The 27742-nt window shown below is 39.4% G+C and overlaps 2 protein-coding genes across 7 annotated transcripts in view; one reads left to right on the forward strand and one right to left on the reverse strand.

Annotated features, from left to right (window-relative positions):
• Window positions 1-1833: 1833 nt before the first annotated feature.
• Window positions 1834-13910, forward strand: gnb2 (guanine nucleotide binding protein (G protein), beta polypeptide 2). Of its 2 annotated transcripts, XM_054754080.1 has the most exons (11): window positions 1834-2409; window positions 2681-2807; window positions 5382-5464; window positions 5554-5592; window positions 5673-5779; window positions 6368-6431; window positions 6577-6739; window positions 9318-9384; window positions 9461-9662; window positions 9826-10042; window positions 13026-13910. In XM_054754080.1, exons 2-11 carry the CDS (start codon window positions 2777-2779, stop codon window positions 13130-13132), a joined length of 1080 nt encoding a protein of 359 aa, XP_054610055.1. In that variant the 5' UTR covers window positions 1834-2409; window positions 2681-2776; the 3' UTR covers window positions 13133-13910. The 2 variants fall into 2 exon arrangements, with proteins under 2 accessions (XP_054610055.1, XP_054610056.1); XM_054754081.1 differs by lacking the exon at window positions 2681-2807 and having other exon boundaries at window positions 5384-5464.
• A 385-nt stretch (window positions 13911-14295) lies between these two features.
• The window catches only part of mink1 (misshapen-like kinase 1), a 36720-nt gene continuing 23273 nt past the window's right edge, over window positions 14296-27742 (reverse strand). For all 5 annotated transcript variants that reach the window (XM_054754079.1, XM_054754076.1, XM_054754075.1 and 2 more), the window contains 10 exons: window positions 26504-26620; window positions 25979-26090; window positions 25660-25809; window positions 24322-24465; window positions 22401-22535; window positions 22188-22288; window positions 21955-22104; window positions 21716-21875; window positions 21499-21638; window positions 14296-20179 (listed from right to left, as the gene is read on the reverse strand). In XM_054754079.1, the coding sequence (XP_054610054.1) occupies window positions 20096-20179; window positions 21499-21638; window positions 21716-21875; window positions 21955-22104; window positions 22188-22288; window positions 22401-22535; window positions 24322-24465; window positions 25660-25809; window positions 25979-26090; window positions 26504-26620 (1293 nt within the window). In that variant the 3' untranslated portion in view covers window positions 14296-20095. The remainder of the gene's footprint in view (window positions 20180-21498; window positions 21639-21715; window positions 21876-21954; window positions 22105-22187; window positions 22289-22400; window positions 22536-24321; window positions 24466-25659; window positions 25810-25978; window positions 26091-26503; window positions 26621-27742) is intronic.

The raw sequence follows: 27742 nt of genomic DNA on the forward strand, positions 1-27742 counted from the left end.
TATATCGATATCACTGATACCAAGGTTGTAGTGGTATCGGAGCGTGATGAGATCGATTTTTTTCAGTTGTCTTCCAGATTTATTTTCACAAATAGTTTTTTGTCGCCGTGTTGTTGATATTGTAACGTTATTGATATTGTATACCGTTTTGCAAATAAATCACACAGCAGAATTTTGAGGGCAAGCCAAATAATTCGAATGAGAGCAAGTAGTAGTTTTTGCTTATGTTTAGTTATTTTGCACAATTGATTTTATTTTGCTCAAAAATGTATGTAATAAAAGGAAATAATTGTATTATTCGGTATATTGTCTTAGATCAGGGGTGTCCAAACTTTTCTCAACTGAGGGTACTGAAAAATCAAAGGAGGCGGGGGCCACTTAGGTTTTACAAACCATCCATGTATATATGCATAGATGTTTTTTTCTATGTAAAGTTACATACACTGCTTGTCTTTCGTCCTTTTTTTTTTTCTTCAAATATTTCAACTTTCTTCTTGTGCCTTTTTTCCGGTAATATTATGTCTTTATTCTCATAATATTTTGAATTTATTATCTCATTATTACAGCTTTTACCCAACCTAATTTTCTTAAAATTGAAACTTTATTTTTGTTTGTTTTTCAAATAAAAACTGACATGTAAACTCCATAAAAGTACATATTTAATATTTCAACTTTATGCTGTTCTTTCTCTTAATGTTATGACTTTATTTCGCTAATATTTTGTCTTTATTCTTGTAAAATTACAGCTTTTAAAAAAATATTTATGCTGTTGGTTTTTTTTTTTACATTTTCTTGTTTAATTGTTTTTCTAGAATGTGCCGAGGACCAATAAAAACAGTCTTGGGCCGTAAATGGCTCCCAGGTCGCACTTTGGACACCCCTGTCTTAGATTATTGTAATTAAATGTCCACAAGTAAGTTTGTTGATACAAATATTTTTGTTTCCTCAAAGGTGCTACATGTCTTTGTCTCCAAGATACCTTTTTATCAATTAAAAAATTTATAAAAACACCATCACCAGCTAGCATAGCTAGCACGAGTTAAACTGCATTGAAATTGGCATAAATTGTCATTCAGCCAGAATAAGATGATTGGTCACTCACAGGATGCGTCACTCCAAGCTAAAACTCAACTCTGAAAGTCCGATGTTACTTCCTGTCCACCACGTGTCCAGAACACATTTATTGCCACACACATGAGCACGAGTCTTATTCATGGCTTGAATGGCTTATTTATTTTTATTATGTTTACTCTATTGGGTAATATGAGTGTAAAGATTACTATGGGAGTGTTATTTAAAATCTTGAGGGCTCTAATAATGTTAATAACTGTATTTAGAAGGTCGTAAATTGGTTTTTTATGCTCTAACTACGAAAATATTGCATTTATAAATAAAGGATCCTACTTTGCAGATCATGGTCGAGTTTAATTCAATACAATTTAATTCAGTTAACCACAATAAACAAGGGATTACTGTATCTGACAAAATTGGTCAATTATTGAAGGTGATACATGATAAGATCCATATTTTCTAGTTCTCTTCTATCTTATATCTGTGTGTTTTCATTGTTGTGTTGCTAATATTGTTACATTGTTGATATTGTTGAATACGTCTTTGGACACAGGGGGGTTTGAGGGCAAAAACAAAAGAATTTGTATTGTATGTAAATAATGTTATATTTTATTTTAATCATGAGCAACAAATTAAAGGCAAAAATCACAAAATCATTCAATGAGCTTGAAACATTTCTGGTATCGATATCGGCAGTACTGGCCCTGATTTTACTTGGTATTGGATCGATACCAATATTTGCAGTATAGCCCGCCCCTAGTGATGAAGAGGGGTGAGGAGGAAGCCACGGAGAGAGGAAGGAAATGAAGATCACGTCACGAAGAGCAGAATCGGAGTAAAAAAAAAAAAGACGAGTGCTATTTAATGGACACTCCTTGCATTGACGCCACCGTGGACTCATCTGGAACTCGTCTTTAAGCAACATGTCATCGTGGACTTGTTCGGCGTGAAAAGGGAAAAGCGGCCACGCAGCTGTGGGTATATATATATATATATATATATATATATATATATATACATATATATATACACATATACTGTATATATATATATATATATATATATATTTATATATATATATATATATATATACACATATACATATGCATATTTTTTGTGTGCCGATGTGTGAAGACCTCCTCTCCTTCCTCCTCCGTGTGCCTGCCCACTGACGCCTCTTCGTGTGCATCTTCTCTGCACATTTTTTTTTTTTTTTTTTTTTTTTTTACAGAAAACATATTGTTGCATCTAGTGGATTTTTTCCGAATTGGGGAGGGGGACTTTTCTTTTTGAGTTTACATCTGAAAGGAGAAGAAGGAGCATCGGGAGAATTAACAGGTAGCTACCCATCGTTAAGTGTATAGGCCGGTTTTTTATGTGTAAGATGCCTGGGTGGTGGTGGTGGTGATGATGATGATGATGCTCTATCCATCCGCACTGGGAAACATCTTGTTGCTATGACTGCCTCCGTGGGCCTGCTGACCATTTGGAGTGATGTGTGGACTGTTCTGTGTATTGTCATGATATTTAGTGCAGGCCTGCATGTTTAAAGATGGCAGTGTGCTGGGTGGGCCGCACTTTCCCTGACATTACACTCTCTCCATGTTAGCTGTGGGCTCTCCTCCAGCTGCAGATGTAACCATGGTGTGCAAGTCAAAGGGGTGGGGCAGCGTGCTCTCAGCTCAAACCCCCTCTGAGCAACATCATGGAGGAGGATCACGCCATGCATCCACACAAGGGGAGGCTGATAGTAAAAGACAAATCCTTTATTTATCGTGCAGGACTCGTTTTGGAAGCTCCTCAGCTCCCCATTGGCTGCACAAGACGTGTCAGCTGACGACACCCCTTTTGGCTTCCGTTAGTAGCAAGTTCCAGTCACCCACAGGATCCCATTATGATGGATTGAAGCCACCAATGGAAGAACATGCTCCTGCAGTGACCCCAGTTGGCCTCAAGCGAAATAGGACATTAGACCGCTGCCATCCCAAGATATATCCTTCTGCTAAGTTAATTATAGCGAGGCCTGCACTTGGCACACAAGTGTAACAGGTCCCCTCTGCTCAAGAGGGAGTGGTCCGTCAGCATCTTCTTCATCTGCCTGCTGGTGATGCATGCCGGTTTAGTCTGCACGGATTATTCTTACTTGTTCAGTTAAAGCAGGCATGGTCACACGGCCATAAACAGATTACAGGGTTTATTCTCACTGAAACTAAGAGATTAAAATTCATGGATTATTTTTTTTTTTATTGAAATGCCAGATAGATCAGGGATGAAGAGCATAATTTTGACTTCATCGACATAGCAGATAACAATGAGGTTTTGCACAACGCTCACTTCTTACAGGATTAATAGTTACTGTATCTATTTTGGTCACCTTGTTTAGCGATATGAGAGGGGCATACTATTAGGGGCAGTGCATTTCTACACTATTGCAAAGTGCAGTGGAATAAGATGTAATGTAAATCCAATTAATCCGTTCCAGAATGCTAAAAATGTTAACTCAAAACACGTTTTTAATAGTTTTACAATTATAGTTTTACATGCACAAAAAAATCAAAATACATATAAATGATGAATGGAAGGCATAAATGAACATTTATTTAAGGAACATTTAAGGTTACTTTTACACTGATAAATACGATACACGGATAAATGAACATGGTTAGTCTTCATTGAAGATGTGGTTGTTCCCAAAAACACAATGTGGCAGCGAGACACCACACGGACACCACCTTCCTTGTTTTGCCATGAGTTATTTCTTCAATTCAATAGTGTTTCTCACCTTTTTTTTATCAAAATACTGGCATTTCTGAGAAACACTAATGAATTCAAGAAATAACTCATGGCAAAACAGGAAGGTGGTGTCCGTGTCTCGCTGCCACATTGTGTCTTTGGGAACAACCACATCTTCAATGAAGACTAACCATGTTCATTTATCCGTTTCATTCATCATTCATATGGTCATAGAATTGTTTTATGCATGTAAAACTATAAAAACGTGTTTTGTGTTAACATTTTTAGAGTCAACTGCTGATGCCATTATAGAGGGGTGATCACAGTCACAATCAGAATCAGCTTTATTGGAGCAACATTGAGATGTGCAAAGGGATAACAATATAATGACAGTGCAATTCAAGTAAGTGGGTGTGTGATTAATAAACCGGGACATAATCTGCATTTATACAAAACAACAGTATTTACATTAAATGTGATGTAGCTGATTTACGTTTTTTGTTAGAACCTAAGGACTTTTTGTGATAAAAATATATCAAGAACACAATTGGACTCGCACAGTGTATTAATAACACAATAAGACGTGCACCATATTGTATGCTAGCAGAAAAACGTACGCAAACTGAGGCAAAATTTTGGCGTACATTTTTTACGTTAACTGAAAAACACGTTAACCGGGGCCACCGCTAACCCAGGTTCCACTGTACTACCACAATAATAAGTTGATGATCAGAAACTCAGACCAACCTTTGATGCATATTTTTGTATGGAGCAGGTGTACCTAATGAAGTGTTTGGTAAGGGCATGTACAGTATGTACAGTGGTACCACAGTGGTTCCGTTTGTCATTACTATTTTGCTTTTTTTTCAACTTGTAAAACTACACTGTAAGTATTCTCTATAAAATGTTTGTTTTGTTACTATTTTGGGTGGCTGGAACGGATTAATTGGATTCACATTATTTCTTATGGGAAAAATTGCCTCGTACATTTCGTTTTTCATTGGATCCATTGGTACAAATTGATAACAAAAACCAAAAGGTACAAAAACCGAGATAATTTTAAGTTAAATCCAACTAATCTGTCACAGACACCCAAAAATATGAACAACAAATACATTTTATGGAGAATAATTAAAAGTTTTACATGCAGAAAACTATGAAAAAATAATTATAAATGACGAATACATTAAACTGATTGTTCTTGTACATCCTGGCAAGATTGAATACAATCGTGTTTCTTAGCTTCTTTATCAAAGTGCTGGTACTCTTTGGCCCCCTGGCAGGTACAGGGAGAATGGACTACTTCGTTGTGTGCAATATTGTACAGAAATCGAGAAATTTTGACGTACATTTTTTACAAAAAACAGATTTTTAAAAAAATGGGGCGTACAAAACCGAGGTATGACTGTATTTAAATGCAGGAAATCGCATTCAAGTGTCGCAGCTACACCCCACTATACAGTATAGCTCTTGTATCATATTAGATATTATATGATCTACCTAATGTGTACCTAATGTTATGTCCAGTCAGTGTAGCTTTAGCATTTTCTTATTGTTCTTCATTTGATCTGATTAACAGGCAGCAGCTACAACAAATCCCAAAATGAGTGAGCTGGAGCAGCTTCGCCAGGAGGCTGAGCAACTGAGGAACCAGATACGAGTACTTTGACTATTTCTATTGATTCGAGTACTTGCCTTGGTGTGGGTTATGTTGTTTTTATCCATTCTACTGTTATTGGTGGTTTACAGGATGCTAGGAAAGCATGTGGGGATTCGACGCTGACACAGGCAAGTGTCGCATAATGGCCCGGATGTTGTGGTGCTGAGGATAAAATAGTATTCTGACATTCTCATGGTTTATTTTTTAGATAACAGCTGGTCTGGATCCGGTGGGGAGGATACAGATGCGGACAAGACGCACCCTTCGAGGCCACCTCGCTAAGATCTATGCGATGCACTGGGGGTCAGACTCAAGGTGGGGCCATCCTTACTGTGTCACCACTCTATATAGTGCTATTCAACTAAGAAGGATAGAGCTCTTTGATAAATCGATTAATCGAATGATTATAAAAAAAACGTCAATCATTTTCAGCGGCCTCGATAAATTGACGGATTGGAAGTGACACACAGTGGGCATGACACAAGAGGGTATCAGATTTCATAGTAAAAATACTAAGCGCCACCTAGTGGTACCACCTGTTAATTTTTCCCTGTGTGGTGCAGCATTCACTTATTGTGACCTAGCAATTAATTGCGTTGTGGGTGAGGCCACTGTTTAAGACATTCAAGTACCGTATGGACTGGAATGTAATTTTGCGCTAGAAAAAAAGTTTGAAAAAGACAGGAATCTTTCTGTGTGTACATTTGGGTACTCACTTTGCAGATTTTAGGTTTGTTCGTCCCCGGTGGAGGTCTGCTTTCCATGAGTGTCATTCTGGTTACTATTTTTGACTGAGCGTTACATGTGAGGAGACTTTCTGAGAACCCTTTAGAAGGTTAACGCATGCCCAAATATGAATCCCAAGTGAGTGCTGATCACATGACGCGATGTGTGTCTCCGCAGGCTTCTTGTTAGCGCCTCCCAAGATGGCAAACTGATCGTGTGGGACAGCTACACCACTAACAAGGTACACTCCATCGTAACACGTATCTTGACATCTCCATTAGATTTCCTAGATTAGTGACAGTCTGCATTCCCCACAAAGCGTGCTAAGCTTGTTGCGACGATTATATAACATGCAATCTGATACTGTATGTGTTACCTTTTTGTAGATACACGCCATCCCACTGCGCTCCTCTTGGGTGATGACCTGTGCGTACGCCCCGTCTGGCAACTACGTGGCATGCGGAGGCCTCGATAACATCTGTTCCATCTACTGCCTGAAGACACGAGAGGGGAATGTTAGGATCAGCAGAGAACTACCTGGACATACAGGTGAGAGAACTGAGCACCAAACTCATGACACAAAGTGTGCAGGTCAGTTGCTTGCATGAGCATGTCCCAGTAGCAGAAGGACAATACAATCGAGATTTGATTTACATGGTTCATTAAGCAGAGGTTGATAATGAAGCAAGACATTTCCTCCTGTCACTTAGACTTAACTTGTTGCTTAGTCTGCATTAAGGTACAAGGTACATTAAGGTACAAGCAGAAAATACTCCCACATTTCGCATTTCTTTTGTAATTTAAGTCCATAATTGTGCTGTTGTTTTGTGAGCCAAACCATCCATCCATTTTCTATACCGCTTCTCCTCATTAGGGTCGAGGAGGTATGCTGGAGCCTATCCCAGCTGACTTCGGGCGACAAGCGGGGTACACCCCGGACTGGTCGCCAGCCAATCGCAGGGCACATATAGAAAAACAACCATTCACACTCACATTCATACCTATGGACAATTTAGAGTCGCCAATTAACCTAACATGCATGTTCAAGTTCACAAACCGGAGTACCCGGAGAAAACCCACGCACGCATGCAAACGAACATGCCAACTCATCCACACAGAACTGCCCAGCGGAGATTCGAACCCATGTCTTCCCGATCTCCAGACTGTGTGGCCAACATGCTAACCACTAGTCCACAGTGCGGCCTGAACCAAACCAATGAAAGATATCATCATCACGGTATCAAATCATTGCATTAACACTACAGTGGTACCTAGGTTTATGTTATCATTTCGTTCCAAAAGGCCAGACGAAAATCGAAACGTACGAAGACCGAAGCAGTTTTTCCCATAGGAAATCATGTTTCACACCCAAACATATTAACAAACAATACATTTTATAGAGGATAGTTATAGTTTTAAATGCAGAAAATAATATAAAATATTTATAAATGGGGAAAGGATGAAAGTTATTGTTGATGTGGACTTCCTGTACATCCTAGAGAGATTGAATTCAATAGTGTTTCTCATCTTCTTTATCAAATTGCAAGCACTCGCAACTTTCCTTGGCCCCGTGGTGGGTTGTTTAGTAGTCACACTCTAAGAAATGCATGGACAGTGAGTCAGCAACGCGTAGGCGTAGGGTGTGTTACGTGCAATAGTGTACGAAAACAAAGACAGTATACAGGCAAGGGGTGCGAGAGAGTGGTGTGAGTGTGAGGTGGGCCAAATGACTTCTCCCCAAGCGAGTAGGAGCTTCTCTTCCTGTCACTCTCACACACACACACCAGTGACCTGGAGAGATGCAGTCGTGACACAGACACCTTACTGTGTTGCCTCTTTAAAGGGCCTCTGACATGATTGATCACCTTTGCTTAAATGTTATATATTGTTTGTAATTATGTTCTACATTGTTTGATTTTTGAAAGCGAAGGGTCAATTTGCAAAAATGACATTTATAGTTCATGGCGCCAGCCATGACGAGCTAGCTTGCAGCTAAGCCTCATTTCCAGAAGTGACATCATCAGGGTAACAACTCACCGCTAAAGCAGAGTAAACAAACGCTTCTCAAGGTAGATCGTCCACTTGGTTCAGTATATTTTTCATCAAAATAGTAGTCATGCCAAAACATTGCGTTGCTGCTGGATGTTAATAGTATCCAAATGATACTCTAAGTTTGTTTTCTTTTCTAAAAGAGGAAGGTTTAAGACAACAACGGACAAAATAAATGCAGAGAACGAGAGACAGATGGACGTCCACCTCGTTCTGTTCTTTGCAGTGATCATTTCACTAACTACTGCTTCGAAGGAACACCTTTACAAGAAGTATTTTGCTTGAAAGTACGGTATAAATGCATTTTGAAAAGGATGGTATTCCGCTGGTACACAGGACAAAAACAAGACAAGGAAGAACGACCACTATGTCAAAGTTGGCACAAGAGAGTAAATCATGTCTCGTTTACATAATGTCTTCTAAACACTATTCCACTATAGCGACAAGGCTGCAAAGCATCATACATGTTATGTACACCTCTTTTGACAGCGATATGTTTACTGTGGGGGGCAGGGGTGACGGCGGCGAACATTTATCCACATATACAATTAAACAGGCTATAAAAACCCCTTTACTCTCATTAAGATTTAAAACAATAATTGAAGGATAAGCAACTCCATAGTAATTTACAATTACCACGCTGTGTTTTGAAGGCAACCAATCTTCATTTCCATGTCTTAAGGCTCAAGTCCATGTTCTGCAAGTTTCATCTCTTCCTCTTCGCAAACTATTGACACATCACTCAAATCTTCGCCATAATCACTGTGAACTGTGAATCCCTGGTCTCGTTCACTGCCATATTTGTTTAACTGAGCGATATTACCCTGATGATGTCACTTCTGGAAATGAGTCTGAACTGCGAGAGCTAGTTCGTCATAGCTATGAACTATAAATGTAATTTTTGCAAATTTACCGTTGTGAAATTTAACACTGTACTGTAGAACATAATTACAAAGAATATGTAACATATTTAAGCAAAGGTTGATTAATCATGTCAGGGTCCCTATAAATAGACAGCTCAGTCCGAGCGTTGCACATTTTCGCATAATAACTGCGTGCTTGCCGTACGTTGTCTCAGGTTACCTGTCGTGTTGCCGTTTCATCGATGACAATCAAATCATCACAAGTTCAGGAGACACCACCTGGTGAGTCGAAAGGGTTGTCAAAAGGCTGACGACTGGTTCTGCTGAGTTGACCCCACGCATTCTCTGTCCGTCCCAGTGCGTTGTGGGACATCGAGACGAGCCAGCAGACCACGGTGTTCTCGGGCCACACAGGCGACGTCATGAGTCTGTCGCTGTCGCCCGACCTCCGCACCTTTGTATCCGGGGCCTGCGACGCTTCGGTCAAGCTGTGGGACATCCGAGACAGCATGTGTCGACAGACCTTCACGGGCCACGAGTCGGACATCAACGCCATCTGTGTGAGTGTCCGACATAATATTGTTTTGTGCTTGGATGAGTTTGGTGTGGAAGAACCGAAGAGTCCTGACCTCAGCCTCATTAGCCAGGCTCTCTCTCAGGCGTAGTGTCATTGGCTTTTGACTTCTTACATACATCCACTTACCTCTCATCTGCATCCCTCAGTTCTTCCCCAACGGCAGCGCCTTTGCTACGGGCTCCGACGACGCCACCTGCAGGCTGTTCGACCTGCGCGCCGACCAGGAGCTCAGCCTCTACTGTCATGACAACATCATCTGTGGCATCACCTCGGTGGCTTTCTCCCGCTCGGGCCGCCTACTGCTGGCGGGCTACGACGACTTTAACTGCAACATCTGGGACGCCATGAAGGGAGACAGAGCAGGTGGGTGCACTTGATTGACAAACACTGCATTTGGCCATCAACATACCAACAAGGTCTTTCATAATTTACACACACAAACACTCCTGGTACAATTTCAGTGGAAAAAACCTCCAGAATGAAAACCATGTATTTCTTTCTGCCTTAAAAAGGATTAACATGATTTACATTGGATAGTGACAGCGAGGGTAATTAATGTAACTTCAATGGAGGAGCTTTTTTTGCATCTTCAATTCTTAAATGAAGTTAGCTCAGTAGATTTGATGTTTTTCTAAAGTTGGAAATTTTGAAAATGTTATTATATTTGGTATTTGGGTAGTAAAAATGTATATGATATCTAAAAATATATCTATTTAATATAATACATCTATCTGCTTTAAAGGCTGGGCAGGACAGGGTTAAAATAAATAAATAAATAAATAAATAAAAATATAATAAATGTATTGAAAAATACAAATAAACAGACACAAATAAAATATCTGTAACTGTAAATAGATTATTATTATTAATTTTTGTGTTATAAAAATTGTGTTGGATGCAAAATAGTTGATAATTTGCAAATCCCAGAGAATTTACTTTAGAAAAAGTCACGTCTGTAATTAATAAATATGTTTTTACATTTTATTTAACCTTTATCCAGGTAAAAGCATTGAAAAGTAGTAGACAAGTATAGAAAATGGATGGATGGATGGATAATATAATGAATTACTATAAATGTTGAGGAAAAATGTACAGTCACTGGCCACAACATTAGGTATGGCTGCACAATCCAGGCCAAGAGGTCTATCAAAAATCCTGCCTTCAGAGCTCCAGACTCCGACTAAATTGCGACAAAAATTTGAGACATTGCAAGTAAATTTGTCATCTACTCGTGCATGTGCATGATAAAAGTATGCGTCCCATATTGTGTTGCCAAGGGATGGACTTTGTCTCTGAGAAAGAACGTGAGAAAGTGAGAATGAAAAAAATCTGTAAAATGTGGAGTCAACTGACGACAGTTTGTCACAGGCTAAGCCAATCGATTCCAGCTTGTGTGATGGCTCACCTTTCAGTCTTCTTGCTTGCATACTTTGCCTCACTAGCGGTAGCTAGCTAGCTAGCTCGTTTTCAACCTAGCCTCTGGTCTTCGGACCCCAAATGTGACTTTTTTTTACCACAGTGACATTTTGTCTTTAAAACATACAAGCAATGCGGCTAGTTCGGTGCTCGTTTTTGTCCCACGGGGCAGCCACAAGGGGCTATCACGTTCATCAACTTACTTAAGTGGCACTTAACAACCTTGCTCTGTTGTTACCATAGTAATTGTCTTGTTTTCAAAACGCTAGTTGTGTGTCTACGTTGTTAAACATAAACACGTAGGGGGTATTACGCTGAAAAGAGGTCAACAGGTTAGCAAGCTCTCTTTTAAAGCAGCTCTAGCATCATGGTAACTTAGGATAAACTCATAACCTAATCGGGACCAGGTTAAAATCAGCTTTCAGCTTAAAATCCACTATGAAAGTGCCACTGATTCACGGTGTCTGAGATGATGTCACCATTTAGTAACCTACAAGGTTCCCTGTGGGACACTTGAGAAAAAAAATTGAAAAAAACCCCCAGCATTCCCTGATGATATCATCCATAGTTTTTCAGACGATATGATAGATATGCTCACACGCACACCAGGAATAAAATGCAATATGAAATATTGATAAGTAGGCCAACATTAGCAAACGTAAACGTCACTGCAGTCCTTGCGTGAGTACTCATGTCAACACTGCCATCTAGTTGTCACATCGAGATACAACAAGAAGACGTACTGCAAAGATTAAAAAAATACGCTTTTGCTCCAATTTATTTTATTTTTTAATGGAGAAGTTAAAATGTCATAAGTTGTGCAATGTTGAGTGTTTATAAATGAAAAGACTAGTAAGGTATAGTTTGGATAATAAATCAGTGTTACTTGCCCATTACATGCTCAGCATCAATCTGTCAGCGATCCTTCCTCGCTCTATTGGCGGCGACAGTGTTGATTTTATAGCAGTCATGTTTTGGGAACTCCTCATAACTCTCTATAATAATTACGTTCTCTCTTTTTGTAAAATACACTGGCTGGGATCGCTTCATTTTTCAGCAGAAGTAGAATAATATGACGTCAAACGCCGCCATTCATGTGAAGAATTTGCATTTTGCACATTTGGATCTTAATGAGGTCGCTCCTCATTGTGCTGCAGGTACTCTAGCTGCGTGCGACTCCAAGTGATTCTTTCTGAGATGTGATATTAGATTAGAAGTATTAAAGGAAGACGCCTTACTCCCCCCCAAGCGCTGCGAGCGGGTATATGAGTATATTATGATATATTATGAGTATATTTACAATCCGAAGGCAAAACTTGCAAATAAATTCAGACCGTGGACAGAATGACCTAGTGAGCTTGTAGCTGTGTGCATCACTCGCATGCCGATATCATTCGGATACCGATATAAACACATATCATTTTTATGCCAATATTGGTCATCCCTAATTATCTTTATTATTTGATAGTTCTGGCATTAGATATAGTACTGTATAGAGGAGTCCCTTACTGTATTAAATAAATAGTTTGCGATAAATGAGTTAAAAAGTCACTAAATTGTCCATAGGTATGAATGTTAGTGTGAATGATTGTCTATATGTGGCCTTTGATTGGCTGGCGACCAGTCCAGGGTGTACCCCGCCTCTCATCTGAAGTCAGCTGGGATAGACTCCAGCATACCCGCGACCCTAGTGAGGATAAGCGGCATAGACGATGGATGGATGGATAGTTAAGTCAGACTAACTGTAAAATTGTTCATATTTACACATTCACAGCTGTACATATTTCAGTGTCACGGATGACGACGTTCAGTGAAACAAGGATGGCAGTGTTCTGTGTGGGCTGAAGACATTTCTGCTGTAGTCTGCAGAGGAAAAAAAACATTTCAAAGTTAACAAGCCTTCTTTTGTTTGTGGCCGACCCTCCTGCAGGAGTCCTGGCCGGCCATGACAATCGTGTGAGCTGTCTGGGCGTGACGGATGATGGCATGGCTGTCAGCACCGGATCCTGGGACAGCTTCCTCAAGATCTGGAACTAACACACACACACACACACACACACACTTCTGGGAACACAGGTTGGCCAGCCGGTGTTCCCACTGTAATTTAAGCTTAAACGAAGTGCAACAAGTGTACATAAGACATAGTGTGACGACTTAGTTTACACCCATCACACGTGCTACCTTCAGCTGACTGAGGTGCACAATTGCAGCTGCAAGGCTATACACGCACACACACACACACACACAAATGTAAAAAAGAAAAACAAAAAAAATCAATGTGACCAAATACAGTTTTCTTGTATTCCAAACAAAAAACACTCCTATGACCTGAAGCCTTTGAAATAAAATGTTACACCCACTTTTTCCTGCGCTCGTGTTCAGCAGGGGAGGAGACAATTCTGTTTTTGTTTACAATGAAGTCCAAGTCAGACAAGTACAATTTTTTTTGTCTTCGTGCCACAGTGATGCTCTTGGGGGGGGAATTATTAGAATGCTGAAAAATGAATGAAATATACTCTAAACAAACCATCATCCTTTCGAGGGTTTTTATAGCTACTTATATGCCCCCATATTTAGTGCATTTGTTTTTGTTTTTTTACACTTATTTTCTTCATGTTCTCCCCGTGTGCCTCAGATACACTTAAAGGATTATTACTAGAGAATACTGATAAGAGGTAAAGTAAATAAAACAAAAAGAAAAACATTGTTAAGTGTGTGAATGCAGCAGGAGCCAGTATTCACACTTAAATCTGGACATTATGATGGTATAATTGTACATAATATTAATATAATAAATAGCATCTCCTGCCAGTGATTGTGGTTGTTTCTTCTTCTCCTTCTCACACATGTATTGAGTCTCTTGGTTTCTCATTTTATTTAAATTCAATTAACTTTAGATTAGAAAGAAAGTAGCAAGAAAAAGCACATTTAAACCAATACATTTATCATTCTATGCATTGATGTCTCATGTTAATCAGTGCTGCAGTTAATTTAGCATATTTCCTTATTTTAATGTTAATTTTAGCTGGAAAATAATCAACTTTGAAAATATAGTAGAACTGCACATTTAGCAGCAATCTGATCAGACAAGGCGGTTTCTGGCGCCATCATGCGGTGAAATACAAAAGTGCGCTTAGCTCTCTGAACTGGACCAGCATCGACAAAGGAGGAAATGGGGAACAATAAAACGAGACAAAATGTGAAATCAAGACTTTTTATTTTTCAAACCTTTCTGTATTAGACAAGAATTCATTGAAACACAATCTTTTTGAAAGTTTTAAAGAGCTTATGAAATACAATCTGGAGTTAATCTCTCACAAATAAGAAGCGTTGCCCAACTAAAACACTGCAATGTCTACCGCCATTAGAAAAAAAAATATTTATATATAAATTATATTAGTGTCCAAAAGGTCTCCATTACAACATGATTTCCTTCAGTCAGTCATTGCTGCTGATCACAATTTCTACTTGATTCGTCAAATTTGGATGATTAGTTTCCATTGCACCATTTTAAATCTTGTTCATAAATTCTGGGATTCCGTAAAAGCAAAACAAGAATGAGCATCACAGCTACCGATTGTGTTACGCTAACAGAGAAAAGCTGTAACCCGTAATTACAACCAAAAACCACAGAGCAATATCCGTAATGAGAAACTCACAAAGCAGCCATCGCTGAGGCTGCCAAAGGCCTCCAAATACTCTTCCTATACAGTAAGCTGTACTGACATGGAGTTGATCAAATGCTTATATTGCTTGCAAAATAAGTTAGACACCATTTATATTTCTGACAGAGCTCTTTGTGCATCCTGCCATGTTCAGGAAAGTTCAGATCTACCCTCATGGTCACACTCACCATGTCAGCTTTTAAGGGCTCCTAACAACATACCGAAGGACATGACCAATCAATGCCACTAGTACAACTTATAAAAGAAGGAACTATAGGGCACTTTAGCTATGATGTTGATTCACGGGAATGTGATGCCTGTTTATTTTTCTCATATAACTCATAGAACAGCGAGAAATGCATGACTGCAGCCGGCATAACTGTTTATGATAAAGTTGCTCAAACAATCAGGCTCCAATGATGAGGTCAGTCCAAATTAAACTCATGAATTATCCGTTACATCTAGCCAATAATACAGATACATGAGGAAATGTATAATGAAAAAAGAACCAGGGGTCGGGAACCTTTTTAGCTAAAAGAGCCATGAAAGCCACATATTTTAAAATGCATTTCCGTGAGAGCCATATACTGTAAATTCTGGTGTATAAGCCACGTCCACAACATTTTGAGGGAAAAAAAATATTTTTACATATATAAGAGGTATCCGTGTATAAGCCGTAAACACAATTCATCACACAGCAACTTAACACTCAAAAGGTATACCTAATATGAAAACACGTACCAATATTAGTTTAATATATATATATATATATATATATATATATATATATATATATATATATATATATATATATATATATATATATATTTTTTTTTTTTTTTTTTTTTATTTTCCCACAATGCATTTCATTTGAGCAAAGCATTTCATTGGAGCATAGAAAATGAATGGATGGGCTGCAATGCTGTCTGTGTCCACCAGAGGAAGCCAGAGGAGCCCAGAGTCCAGAGGGAGGCCGACGCCATTGCAGCGCCCCAATTAATGCGTTGCTCATACGCAATGCCTTATGGGAAGACTTTAAAAGAGTCTTTCAATTTAAAACATGTATTGATACATGTTTGTATATTTCTCTAGTATACCTTTTCAGTTTTAAGTTGCTGTGTGATGAGTTTAGAGTTATTTGTAAGATGACACCGTGAGTCAGTCTGTTACGTATATTGTTATACCGTTATATGCACTGACCTTCTGCAATTTGGAATGGGTTGACAAGCTTGTTGTGAGTGCACTGATAGTTCGTGATCGGCTCCTGCCAAAGAAAGAGCTACCGTTTCCCCACCGACTCGCGAGCGGCACAGTATTGAAACAATTAGTTAGTTAATTAGTAGTTCTGAAGTAAAGGAGATGTCAGGAGATTAGAATTTTAGCCGTTCTGCTGTATAAGCCGTAGGGTTCAAAGTTTAAGAAAAATGTAGCGGCTTATACACCGGAATTTACGGTACTTTTTAATAACATTGTTGTACTGAAGCTAACAATCATAAATAAATTACTTCTTACCATTAATGCGACTTCTGGTGCCGCATGGTAATGCACGGTACGCCTCATCTTTCTTTCTTTTTGCCATCTTCTTTGTCAAAAGGGCTTTTGCTCTGCAGAATTTGCTAGCTGACTGATTAAAGGAGGGAAGTTTACTTCTTGACCTCTCAACGACACGGGTAGGCTACTGCATTACCCAATAATAATTGAGTTGTGGTGTCTAACCCGGAAAATATCGCAAGGACAGCTGGCATTGGCTCTGGCCACCCCGCAATGGAGTAGAAAATGGATGGATGGATTAATATGCATGAGAATGTTTTATATTTTGAACATTTGTAATACTGTGAATACTATGCCTATCCCAGCTGACTTTGGGCGAGAGGCGAGGTACACCCTGGATTGGTCACCATCCAATCACAGGGCATTACTTTAAAATGAATAAAAATGAATACATTTTATCGTGTTAAGAAATGTCTGAAAGCCAGACGCAGTCATCAAAAGAGCCACATCTGGCTCGTGAGCCATAGGTTCCCTACCCCTGCTATAAGCCAATGTGTCAATCAAGACACATTGCCAAGACCTTTTTGGACGATTCCATTCTTCCAACCTTTCTGTTCCAGCATGACTGACTGCTAGGTGCCGAGGAACTCAAGAGGTCTGACCCCAACCGCACCTTTGGGATGAACTTCCATATTGACCCCTGATATAACATGAGAACTGTGGACTACTACCTCATGCCTGATGACCAATACAGAAAACACACTGCTCTACATTGTGCTTTGAATAATAGGAGCGGCACACATTGTTATATAAATACAAATCTCTCTTAGATAGAAGTACATTCACGGTTATTTCTCTTGACTAATTTACATATTTTATAAAATAGACTTCTCTGGCGAACCCCCCGTCCCCACGTTACGCCGTCAACATTGAAGAGTAGAGCCAATCTACTAGCAGACGTCACAAAACATGTTTCACACGTACGGGATTAACGGGACAGTTGTTTGATTCTTTTTTTATTGCAACTTTCTCAAGGAATAGTCACTGATTGAGCAATTATTGGAATATGTACGCATTTTAATTTATTAAGTGCACTTTAACAGGCAGATGTTAATCTTTCAAGGGAACAAACTATGCCTCTTAAGAGACGGGGGCGGGCCTTAAACCCATCTTATATTTTCTTCCTTCCAACTCCAAGGCACTGCTTAAACTGTAAACATGGCTATAAGTGATAAACATTAATAAAATCACACGTGCCATTGATCCTGTGTGGAATGTCAGACAGATAAATAAGAATAGGAACACAACAGCAAAAAGGGGAAAACAAGTTTGATACGCTAATATATTATAGTTGAATGGCTTACAAGTACATTTAGATATCTGTATATCTAACCACTTTTCCTTAACAATATATAATTATCTCTTCACCTTAAGGGAACACCTTGCATCAGACGCACCCATTGAGCAAACATCAGCTTTTCACACAAGCAACCACAGCAACAACTCCATCCTTTAGACACCAACAAATCCCTGCTAACCAAGCAGCAAGCTGCAGTGATGCTGCAACTTTTTCCTTGAATCTTTGAGCGACGAGCGTCAGAGATTGTGACCTAATTAATGCTGTCTAAAACTCGCCAAGTTACTTTCTCATACCTCCACTCCCTCGCCTGCTGCAATTTTTCTATCCCATTGTCTTTATACAGAGAATGGAGAAGACTGTTTGGTTATCTAGGGGGATGAGCATCTTCTCAACGTGTCCTATTGTCCTCCCTTTCGCCTGTATTCCCCCCCATGTTGCAGAGTTTATTAATGGCTTTGGTAGAATGTTTACATAGAAATGACATCCGTCCTGATGGGATGCCGTCCTTGTCTTTCTATGGGCCCGAGTCAAATACAGTGGTACCTCGGTTTTCAACAAAAATTGTATGTCTCTGCGATCGTACGGCCTAACAAACTAGTCCGTTTGCCTGTGTATCATTCCGTGGAACCGAGTGCCCAAGCAAAGTTGGTAACTCAGTTTCTCTGAAGAATGGATATTGGTTATTTTAGAGTTGGGACATTATAAACAGATTCCGGATAGGGTATCCTTTAAATCATTTATTATGTGTGTGGGTGGTTTATTTGTTCTTAGAACGGAGACAGAACACTGAAACAACTGAGTTTCGGTCTCCTTTCTCCCTCACTGTGTGCCTTTCAATGATAAGGCATTCGCGTGGCTGAACTTTGACAAAGAGTGTCAGAAACACGATTGAATTCAAGAAAGAACTCAAAGTAGGATAGGGTTGTAATGTAAAGGTTCCTAGTTAACAGAGGTTGCGGGGGGATTGGTTTGAGTGAGACACATAACAGAAAGTGAGGTGAGCCAGGGTGTGTGATGATTATTGTACCTGCTGCTCAAGTTTACAGTAAAGTTGAAGTGAGCAAGTATACAGCTCAAACCGTTCACTCTACTTTGTAATGGACTAGAATGAAACCGGGTCCGCATGGCTCTTCCATCTCCTCCTCCCTTCACTGATCTCTGTGTTCACAAACAAGATGGTAAAAGTGATGTAATTGACATGTTAATGTATTTTCACATTGTTTTCTGCATGTAAAACTACAATCATTCTCCATATCTGTTTTGAGTTCATATTTTTGGGTGTCTGGAACGGATTTATTGGTTTTGCATTATTTCTTATGGGAAAAATGTATTTGGTTTTTATCTGACCTTTTGGAACAGATTTGTGACGAAAACTGAGGCTCCACTGTATTATCTGTGGTGTGCTACTGCTCATGACAGATCCAAACTAGGAAAACACAATTGGAGTATTTTACAGTAGAGGAGATAGCTGCGCTCCTCCTAAGGTAAATCATCACATTGGTTACAGCCACAGACACTAACAAAGTCTCCTCTCCTCAACAGACTGCACAAGAACAGCATATATTGCAATATTATGGCAATATAATTACAGTAGAGCAAATCAAGAATACCAGTAGGCTAATACCCATACAGAAGCACTACATATAAATATCAAATTTGTTGTAAATCCATGAAAAAAAATGTTAAGTACAAATGCAACGAGACAGATAATTGGTTCGCCTCAACTGAAGGAAAACGACAAAGGCGAGAAGTCACAGTACTGCTATTAAGTAGCACTGTTAGGAATATTTTCTATATTTTAAACTGCTGTGACAGGGATGAGCAAAAGCATCATAGCTCCCAGATACACGCTCACTTTTGGACAAGCTGGCCCAAATGTTCCCTTTTTGCATCAAAGTACTAAGCCTCCATGAAAATTCTACTGATCCCCAAAACAACTGGGAGCCATGAGCCATAAGCCACAGCAGATGGGCGTGCCAACACTTTCTGTCACTGCATCCTGTGGCAACACGACAAATGAAGGCTAGATCTGAAGAGAAATGCAGATGATTGAGTTCTAAGTGGATGGTGCTATTTACAGCTTGAACATACAGGATTGGTAAATAACTCCTTCTGTAACTGGAGAACCATCTAGGAATGCACTTCACAATTAGAAACTAAATTGTTACGACTGAGCACGGGTCCACCAAGAAAAGGAAGTCAAGACAAGAATATATACAGTAGAAACTAATAAATGCTGCAGACAATTTTTCATGAGGATACGGTGACAAATGTTATTAGGGGGCTCAAACTGATCTGATGGATTGTAGGCTGGAGTAGATGTGTGCAAGTCTATCAGAGAACATGTGCATGCGCATTTATCAGTGTCTGTGCGTGTGTAAACTACCGGGAACGAACATGCTCGCATGTGTGCGGGAGAGAATGTTGGATACACTTCCATCTCCAAATCCTGCTGCTTCCACAAAGAGCAGAGCAGCTGTTCCTTCACCAGTTCATGATGCAGTTTCTGTTCAAGGTCATGAAGTACACCTGGCTGCTGCCTCCTGACCGCACTGAGGCAAAGAATACCTGAGGACACACAGAGACATGAAGGTCAGCTTTAGGTGGCAGGTTGGCCATTTCCAATTACTTAGGGATGGGGCCGATCCCATCCAGTACTCTATCGAGTTTCGATACCAATGTACTTCACTAATTCATGTAATCAGAAATTGCCTGGAAATTTCTAGGGCCGCATGATGGCCTAGTGGCTAGCATGTTGGCAACACTGCCAGGAGTTCGAGAAGATCTGGGTTTGAATCTCCCTCGTGAGGATGAGGATTTTTTTCACAAATTAAAAGAAAAACTAAAAACTGAAGAAGTTCAAATAACGGAAATTATAGCTCCTACTACAATTTATATTGGCGTGTAGTGGCAGGTGGTGCATTTGGTATTTGGTAACCAGTATTGTTAAAAAAAATAGTAACAAAAACATATATTGTCATACATTGCAATTTACCCTGACTAGAATGTGCTAAGTGCTGATTGTGGAGGGGTGTAAGCAGCTTTCAGACCCATGTTGCACGTCGATACTTCTGCACAATCGGAAGTGGACCTCCACTCTGAATTGCCAGTGCAGTGGATACTTCACCTTTGTTGACCACTTGTATTTAATTGCCAAATAAATGCATGACACAAGAAACACTTCCTGTCCTTCACTTTTAATGCACAACCCTACTCGCTCAATATCATGGCCATGTGACTAAATTGCTAAGACGGATCTCTTCTAAATATGTGGTGTGTTATGAAGCTGAGTTGGTCACGACAGTACACCAGACACCCACTTAACCCTTTATCTTCTGATACACCTGACAGTGCTTGTAAAGTTGGTGTTCAGCCAAATGTAACGAGCGTAAATAGAACCGCTTTGTGATTAAGGCTGTAGACAAGTCAAAACTTCTACGTGTTTTATTCTGACAAATCTTAAGTAACTTTGATCAAATGTACAATTAATACAGCTTCTGCTTCGACATTAGCACGGCGGCAGCCGTTCAACTGCGATGGAAAAAACAGACATGTCACAAGCAACTGATGTTGACAGTGGGAACAGAGGTAGGTTGGATTTCAAGGTTTATAATGTGCGTAAAGCACTCAATGTGTGGTTCCAATAATGCCTCACACACTGTCACTTCTGCATTATCATTCATAGTAGTGATGCCATAGTTCACAGTCTGATTGGCTTCTTGCTTCCCTGCTGTCGTAAGACAGCTTTACTCTAAACAACAAATATCGTCACGTTTTAATCTCGCGAGATCTCGTGACACCTCTATTGAAATATATTCAAAATCACGTATTGGGATCAGAAGTGAAAAAATGTGGATCGCTACATCACTATTTCCAGTGTTTCTTACCTTGTCATTCCTCTCGCAAAGGAACTTAAGCCTCTGAGCTCTCTTGTGCATGAAGACGCCGTCCAAGTGTCCAGTCTCCACAGAACGGATCTCAATGGCTTTTTCTCCCCAACCCATGATCTGATTAGAGCAAATATGAGCTGCAGACAAAAAAAAATACAAGTTAATGGCAAGTTAGCACAAAGTGGCAAGTTAATCTTTTTACACTGACTCTTACCAACAGATGTCGGCATTTCACCCCACTGCAGAACCACATCCTTAATGATGCGTCCATACGTGTTGACATAGACGCCCTCATCCTCGTAGCACAAAAGCATCTCCATGCCATCTGAACTTGGCAGGAACACAATAGCGTGTGGTGTTATGTGGCTCTGAATCTGTTGGGAGACAAAAGTGGATATGATCAAGATTTCAATCTAAATCGGTACAGTGCTATCTGAGAGATGCGCAACTCACATGAACCGGGATGTAAATGTCATAATTGTTCCCGGAGTCCACATCGATGGCGTGAAAGCCAGCACAGGAACCATATATGACCTTCAACCTCTGACCCTCCTCCACAGTCAGGTCGACAAGGACAGGCCTGTGTGGAAGGTCTGCAAAAGACTGGTTCAAGGGAGGATGTGCAAGAAGTAAACAAAAGTGAAAAGACAATCATCATAATGCTTTGCTGTTGTTCCTCATACTACCTTAAAGGCCATGAATTTGTGATAAGGCTTGGGTGCCCAAGCATACACTTCCACTGCATTCTTCAAAGCAATCACCAGGAACTTTATCCTCTCATATTTTACTAGACAGAACCACAACAAAGATTTGTGACTTCAGATACACGCATCAATAATTCAATGTGCCAAATTAAATCATGAGAATTTGTCATCAGGAGTAATAAGTCTGTTACTCACCAACTTTGTAGTGCACGCAGCCCTCCATCTCACCCACAGTGGTCCAGCCTTGCTTCTTCTCTACTTCAGGGTCATTGTGGAGGATCTTGTTCCTGAGCCAGGCCAGGTAGTAAACACGGACCTTGTTTTTCTTGCCTTAATAAAATCGGCACAGCAAGAGACAGCTTTCATGATGATTATTTAAATGTACACTAGACTGTCAGAATTCCCAACAAAATCCATGCCAGCAGACTGTTTGACCTTCCAATTAATTTTCCCCATAAAAAAATAATGAAAATAGAATTAGTTAGTTCCAAGGTTGAAACCTTTGGCATAATTAAACCTTTAAATACTGCTAATGCTTGTGCTTTATTTTATTTATTTGTCCTGTCGCATCCTCGATATTTGCATGGCCTTTGGATTAGTGATGATTGCTTTAAGACTGCAAGGGAAACTCTGCTTCCCCTAAAATGTCCACAAAAAAAAAAAAAAGTGGTGAAATATGCACTAGAATACCATCACCTGTTGTTCAGAATCGGCTACTTATCACAGGTAACTGACACGAGTTCCTTCTCATTCATCACCGCAACACCATGGTGCTTTTACATAGTCCGACGCTGAGCGTTGACTGACATCTGATGGGGAAGCGTAGAGTAGGTTGTTCCACTGCGTGAAACTGGACGGTCATTGGATAAATGTTGGGCTTTGTCCCGGCCATCGGACGCGCCAAGTCTCTGGGGCTCTATGAGGCAGTGGGCTGGCCCGGACGCTCGGCTTCTGCCAGATGATTGAATGATGGGTGGAAGCGGAGTCCCTTTTTGATTTTTTCAAAATAAATTAATTAATTATCACTGTTACATGGTTGACTATGGCCTGTTATGAGTATAAAAAATGCATATTTACGTACATTTTATGTATTCTTGGAGTAAATTAAGCATTTTCAAGCATAAATGACAAAAAAAATATAAGGCATTCATTCATGATACAATCAAAGACGTGCTATGTAGACGTGTTACTACACTGGTCATTGGGTGCAAGTAATGCTACATTGACAATACATGACAATAACCACCAAAGGAAGTATGCTGTCCAGAAAAAAAACAAAGAACTCTCCCAATGCTAACATGTGAGTCGATGTTATGTCTTATTTATCTCTAAAATGTTTTATTTTCTTTTACTATTTCTACCGTTTTGGGTAATACGAGTGTAACGGTGACCACAGGGGTGTTATTTCATGTCTAGAGGGCTATAATAACATTTAAAAACCGTATTAGAAGGTCGTAAACAGGTTTTCTACAGTATGTTCCAACTATGAAAACATTCCATTTATAAAGAAAGAATCCTGCATTGCGGCAATTCAGTCTGGAACCAATTAACTACAATAAACGGGGGATTACTGAATATATATTTTTGAATGTTTGAACATGAAAACTAAATGTATTCTTATTTTTTCAGTTTTATTGAAGTCTTTTTTTTTTTAGCCTCTTTTCCTTAATGCACAGACACCTTATTTCTTTCCACATGTAAACAACATGGTGTGAATGAATTATCAGTAACACATACGGAGAAGGAGTAGGATGAAATAACCCTGCTTCTTCCTACTCCTTTTTGGACAAGTTGTTTGTGCAAATATAACCACGTACAGTTCTTTAAACTTGTCAAGCATGTCTGAAACAAAGAAACCATACTATATACCATGGTTTGGTCAAAATTCCCCAAGGTAATCACGTATTAGAGAACACCTAAAATGCTCAAAAACGGCCCTGTTAAAAGAAGCTGGGTTTGGGATGTCCTATCTCATGCAAACGAGCCACTGCTAATCCAGTCCTTTGTTGCACAAGCAGTCAGGATTGGTGGGGTGTTTTCCATAAATCCTCTTTAAAACATTTGCTGTTCCAAAAGATGGCCCAGCAGCAGACATAGTAATGAGTACAGTATTGACCTGAGATGGTGATAAGCAGGTTTAGGCCCTCCAGAACGTCCATCTGCTGGAACCTGCGAGAGTTGATGAGTGGATAGACTTTGCCCTGTCCGCTGCGGTCAAGCAATTTCAAACCATTCTCTGTTCCCACCAACAGGTTCACACCTGGGGAAACATTACAACAGTTACGATTACAACTTGTCCTGTTGATACATTACTATAGATGCAGTAGAAACAGGATGAGGATACAGCCATCGCTAATGCATGAAGGTTAACCGATTGCTTTGATGGGAATTTCATACAATGACATGATAGACAGTATCAACTCTACCATCATCATGAAAATATTTGTAAAGCTCCATACAGTGATGTCCATTTGAGCATGACAACTCTTTAGCAACCATCACCAGAAGACATGGTGCTTATGCTAACTACTGTAGCTTTTGAGAAAAGTCGTCGGAGATGGAATTGATTTCAATTAAAAAACGCTTTGATAATACAGGCAGATGGTCTTTGGTCTTTCTTTCACAAAGTTATTCATGTCCTAGGAGCACCAGCGACCACTAATCTACATTTCATATCACACATTGTATTTTGGGCATATACAGTAAAACCTCGGGTTTTGTATGCCTTAGTTTTGGTGTGACTTGGTCTTGCCTCATAAAAAAATTGTCCGTTTGCCCTGTACTATATCGTTCTGCAAAATCGAGTGCCCAAACAAACCACCCCACGCGTCGCTGACTCACTGTCTGTGCATTTTTATTTATTTTTTTATTGGAGTGCGACTGCTAAATAAACCACCATAGGACCAAAGAAAGCTATGAGTGCCAGCACTTTAATAAAGGAGGTGAGAAACACCACTGAATTTGTACAGAGATGTACGGGAAATCCGCAACAATAAGTTCAATCCATTCATAATTTATCCAGCCATTCATCAGATATAATTATTTCACATCGTTTTCTGCATGTAAAACCAATTATTCTCTATAAAATGTATTTTCGTTAATATTTTTTGGTGTCTGGTAGGGATGAATTGGATTCACATTATTTTCTATGGGGAAAATGTCCTCGGTTTTCATACATATCGGTTTTCAGCTGACCTTTTGGGATAACTTCATAATAAAAACAGAGTTACCACTGTATATACATACATTTTCATTAACATTGGTTTTGTTAAAGTGAAGTAAAATTATTTCCCCATTTTGTAGCACACCTGAATAGCTGTATGGATGCGGAAACTTTTCCAATTATTTGTTTCCATTTTCCATAATTCATCCAACAACAATGAATAAATATTTCATTCATTCCATAATTTGTAATATGAAATTGAAAAGTAAATTGAAAATCTAACCCTCTTACCCCAAAGCGCAGCACATAGGATCTCTGAGTTAAACCTCTTCTTGTACTTGCGGATCTCAGGTGTGTCATTGGGGGGGCGAGTGTTGGTGGGATTTACATTCACCATGGAGCCTTTCCTCACCTCCATCTTTAGCTGCTCAAATCTTGAGCCTAAAACATGAAGGGGCCCATTAGGATGGTTTGATTAGACACGGAAATAATATGTGGTACAAAGTGGGACAGGGAATGACTGGTTAATAATTTATGCAGCAATATTACAGAAGGTATTATTTCAATTATGAAAGTGTTGAGACAAACTCTGAAAAGCCTTCTGACTCACTGCTAACAGAGATGTTATCCACGGTACCTCCTGGTGTCTGGTACATTCCAAGATCCACAAATGTAGTGAAGGAAGATTTGCCAGGTGCCTTGACCAAACATCTGGACTGATACTGATGGACCAAACCACATGGATGAGCGCTACAAAGCCGTTTAATTTATTACATTGTCTGTAAGGATTCTAGTTTTCGAGCATAAGAAGTTTTATTACCTTAGCCTAATTGTTAATGTAACCAAATTAACACAATTGTTAAAGTAAAGAGTTGAAATGGGGTTAAAACCACAGTGCAGAATAAAAAAGCATAATAAAAATAAAGAATAAAATGTAAAAAAAAAAAACATTTTAAAAAGGCAGTACAGAGTTTCAAGATGCAAGAGTGCCATGTACATTGACAAACCCAGAATAACTTGTTGTCATGAAATTTCACTTCCTATGTGATGCTCCATGGTGGGATGGCATGCAGTATATGGAGCACAGGAAAATAAACCAAGTATTTAGGGCAGATATACTTAGCATCATTCTTACATCATACACAGAGTCCTTCCCAGGGGAAGAGTGTGTGGTGGAATCAGTGGGGGAGTGAGAGGGCTGCACCACATCTGGCAAGTTAGTGTATCCATTGTGGCTCCGCTTCTCTGGGGTCTATCAGGTATAAGAAAAAACAAAACATAGATTCAAGTGTTTCAAGCACACAATTTAAGGGCAAGAAATGTTTTCCTTACTTATTAGGGTTAAAACCTCTTACAAAATTATGCAGCATTTAGGACAATGTATGTTTAATTTCTCCAACATTGTCTCGTAGATTCCAAAATTTCAAGCACAGCAATGTTCCTTACTTATTGAGGCTAAAACACCTAACAAAAAGATGATGGTTATCGAAAAATGTGTATTTAATTTGACCAACATTGTCTCATAAACAGTCAGGAGACCTAGGGTTCAAATCACCGTTTGGGATGTTCTCCCCATGCGTGCGTGGGTTTTCTGTGGCTATTCCGCCTACTTCACACATCCCGAAAACATGCATGTTAGGTTAACTGGAAACTCAAAATTATCCATAGATGTGAACGTGAATGGTTGTTTGTCTATATGTGCTCTGTGATTGGCTGGCAACCAGTCCAGGGTGTACCCCACCTCTCGCCCCGAGCCAGCTCACCTCTGACCCTAATGAGAACAATTTGTATAGACATGTTTATGGTGTTGGGGAATTCTATTAAATCAATTAAAAAAAAAAACAAACTCTTTGGGCATGAAATAAAATAAATAAATACATAAACACTTAAGTGAAAGTGATGCATTCAACACATCATGAGCCACCTGGAAGATCCATCTGGCCTGTGTCATATTGCCCACTCTCTCAGGGAAAGAAAGAGAAAGAGAGAAAGACAAAGAGAAAGAAAGAGAGAAAGACAAAGAGAGAGAACGAGAAAGAGAGAAAGAGAAAGAGAAAACACAAGATGGATTTATAGTTTTTTCTTAAATACTGTAAATAATCAGTGTAAATCAGTGGCATTCTTAGATTTAAGGTAGCTTGGATGATTAATGGTTATGTGTAAGATATTTTATTTATGTGATTTAACTGTGTGGAACATGACCCCAACATGCTTCCATGGCTTCTCTCCCACCTTGTTGGGTAGTGTGTGGTTATTAAGTGTATTTGGTTATTGTATTAAGTACCAGATGAACTTGCCTGTGTACTCTGTAATAGTGTTTGATGTGCATTCCAATGGCTTTTCATTCAGGTCACAGTGCATTTTGCGCTTCATT

Source organism: Dunckerocampus dactyliophorus, chromosome 16, assembly GCF_027744805.1.
Source record: "Dunckerocampus dactyliophorus isolate RoL2022-P2 chromosome 16, RoL_Ddac_1.1, whole genome shotgun sequence".
In the NCBI taxonomy this organism is placed as follows: domain Eukaryota; kingdom Metazoa; phylum Chordata; class Actinopteri; order Syngnathiformes; family Syngnathidae; genus Dunckerocampus; species Dunckerocampus dactyliophorus.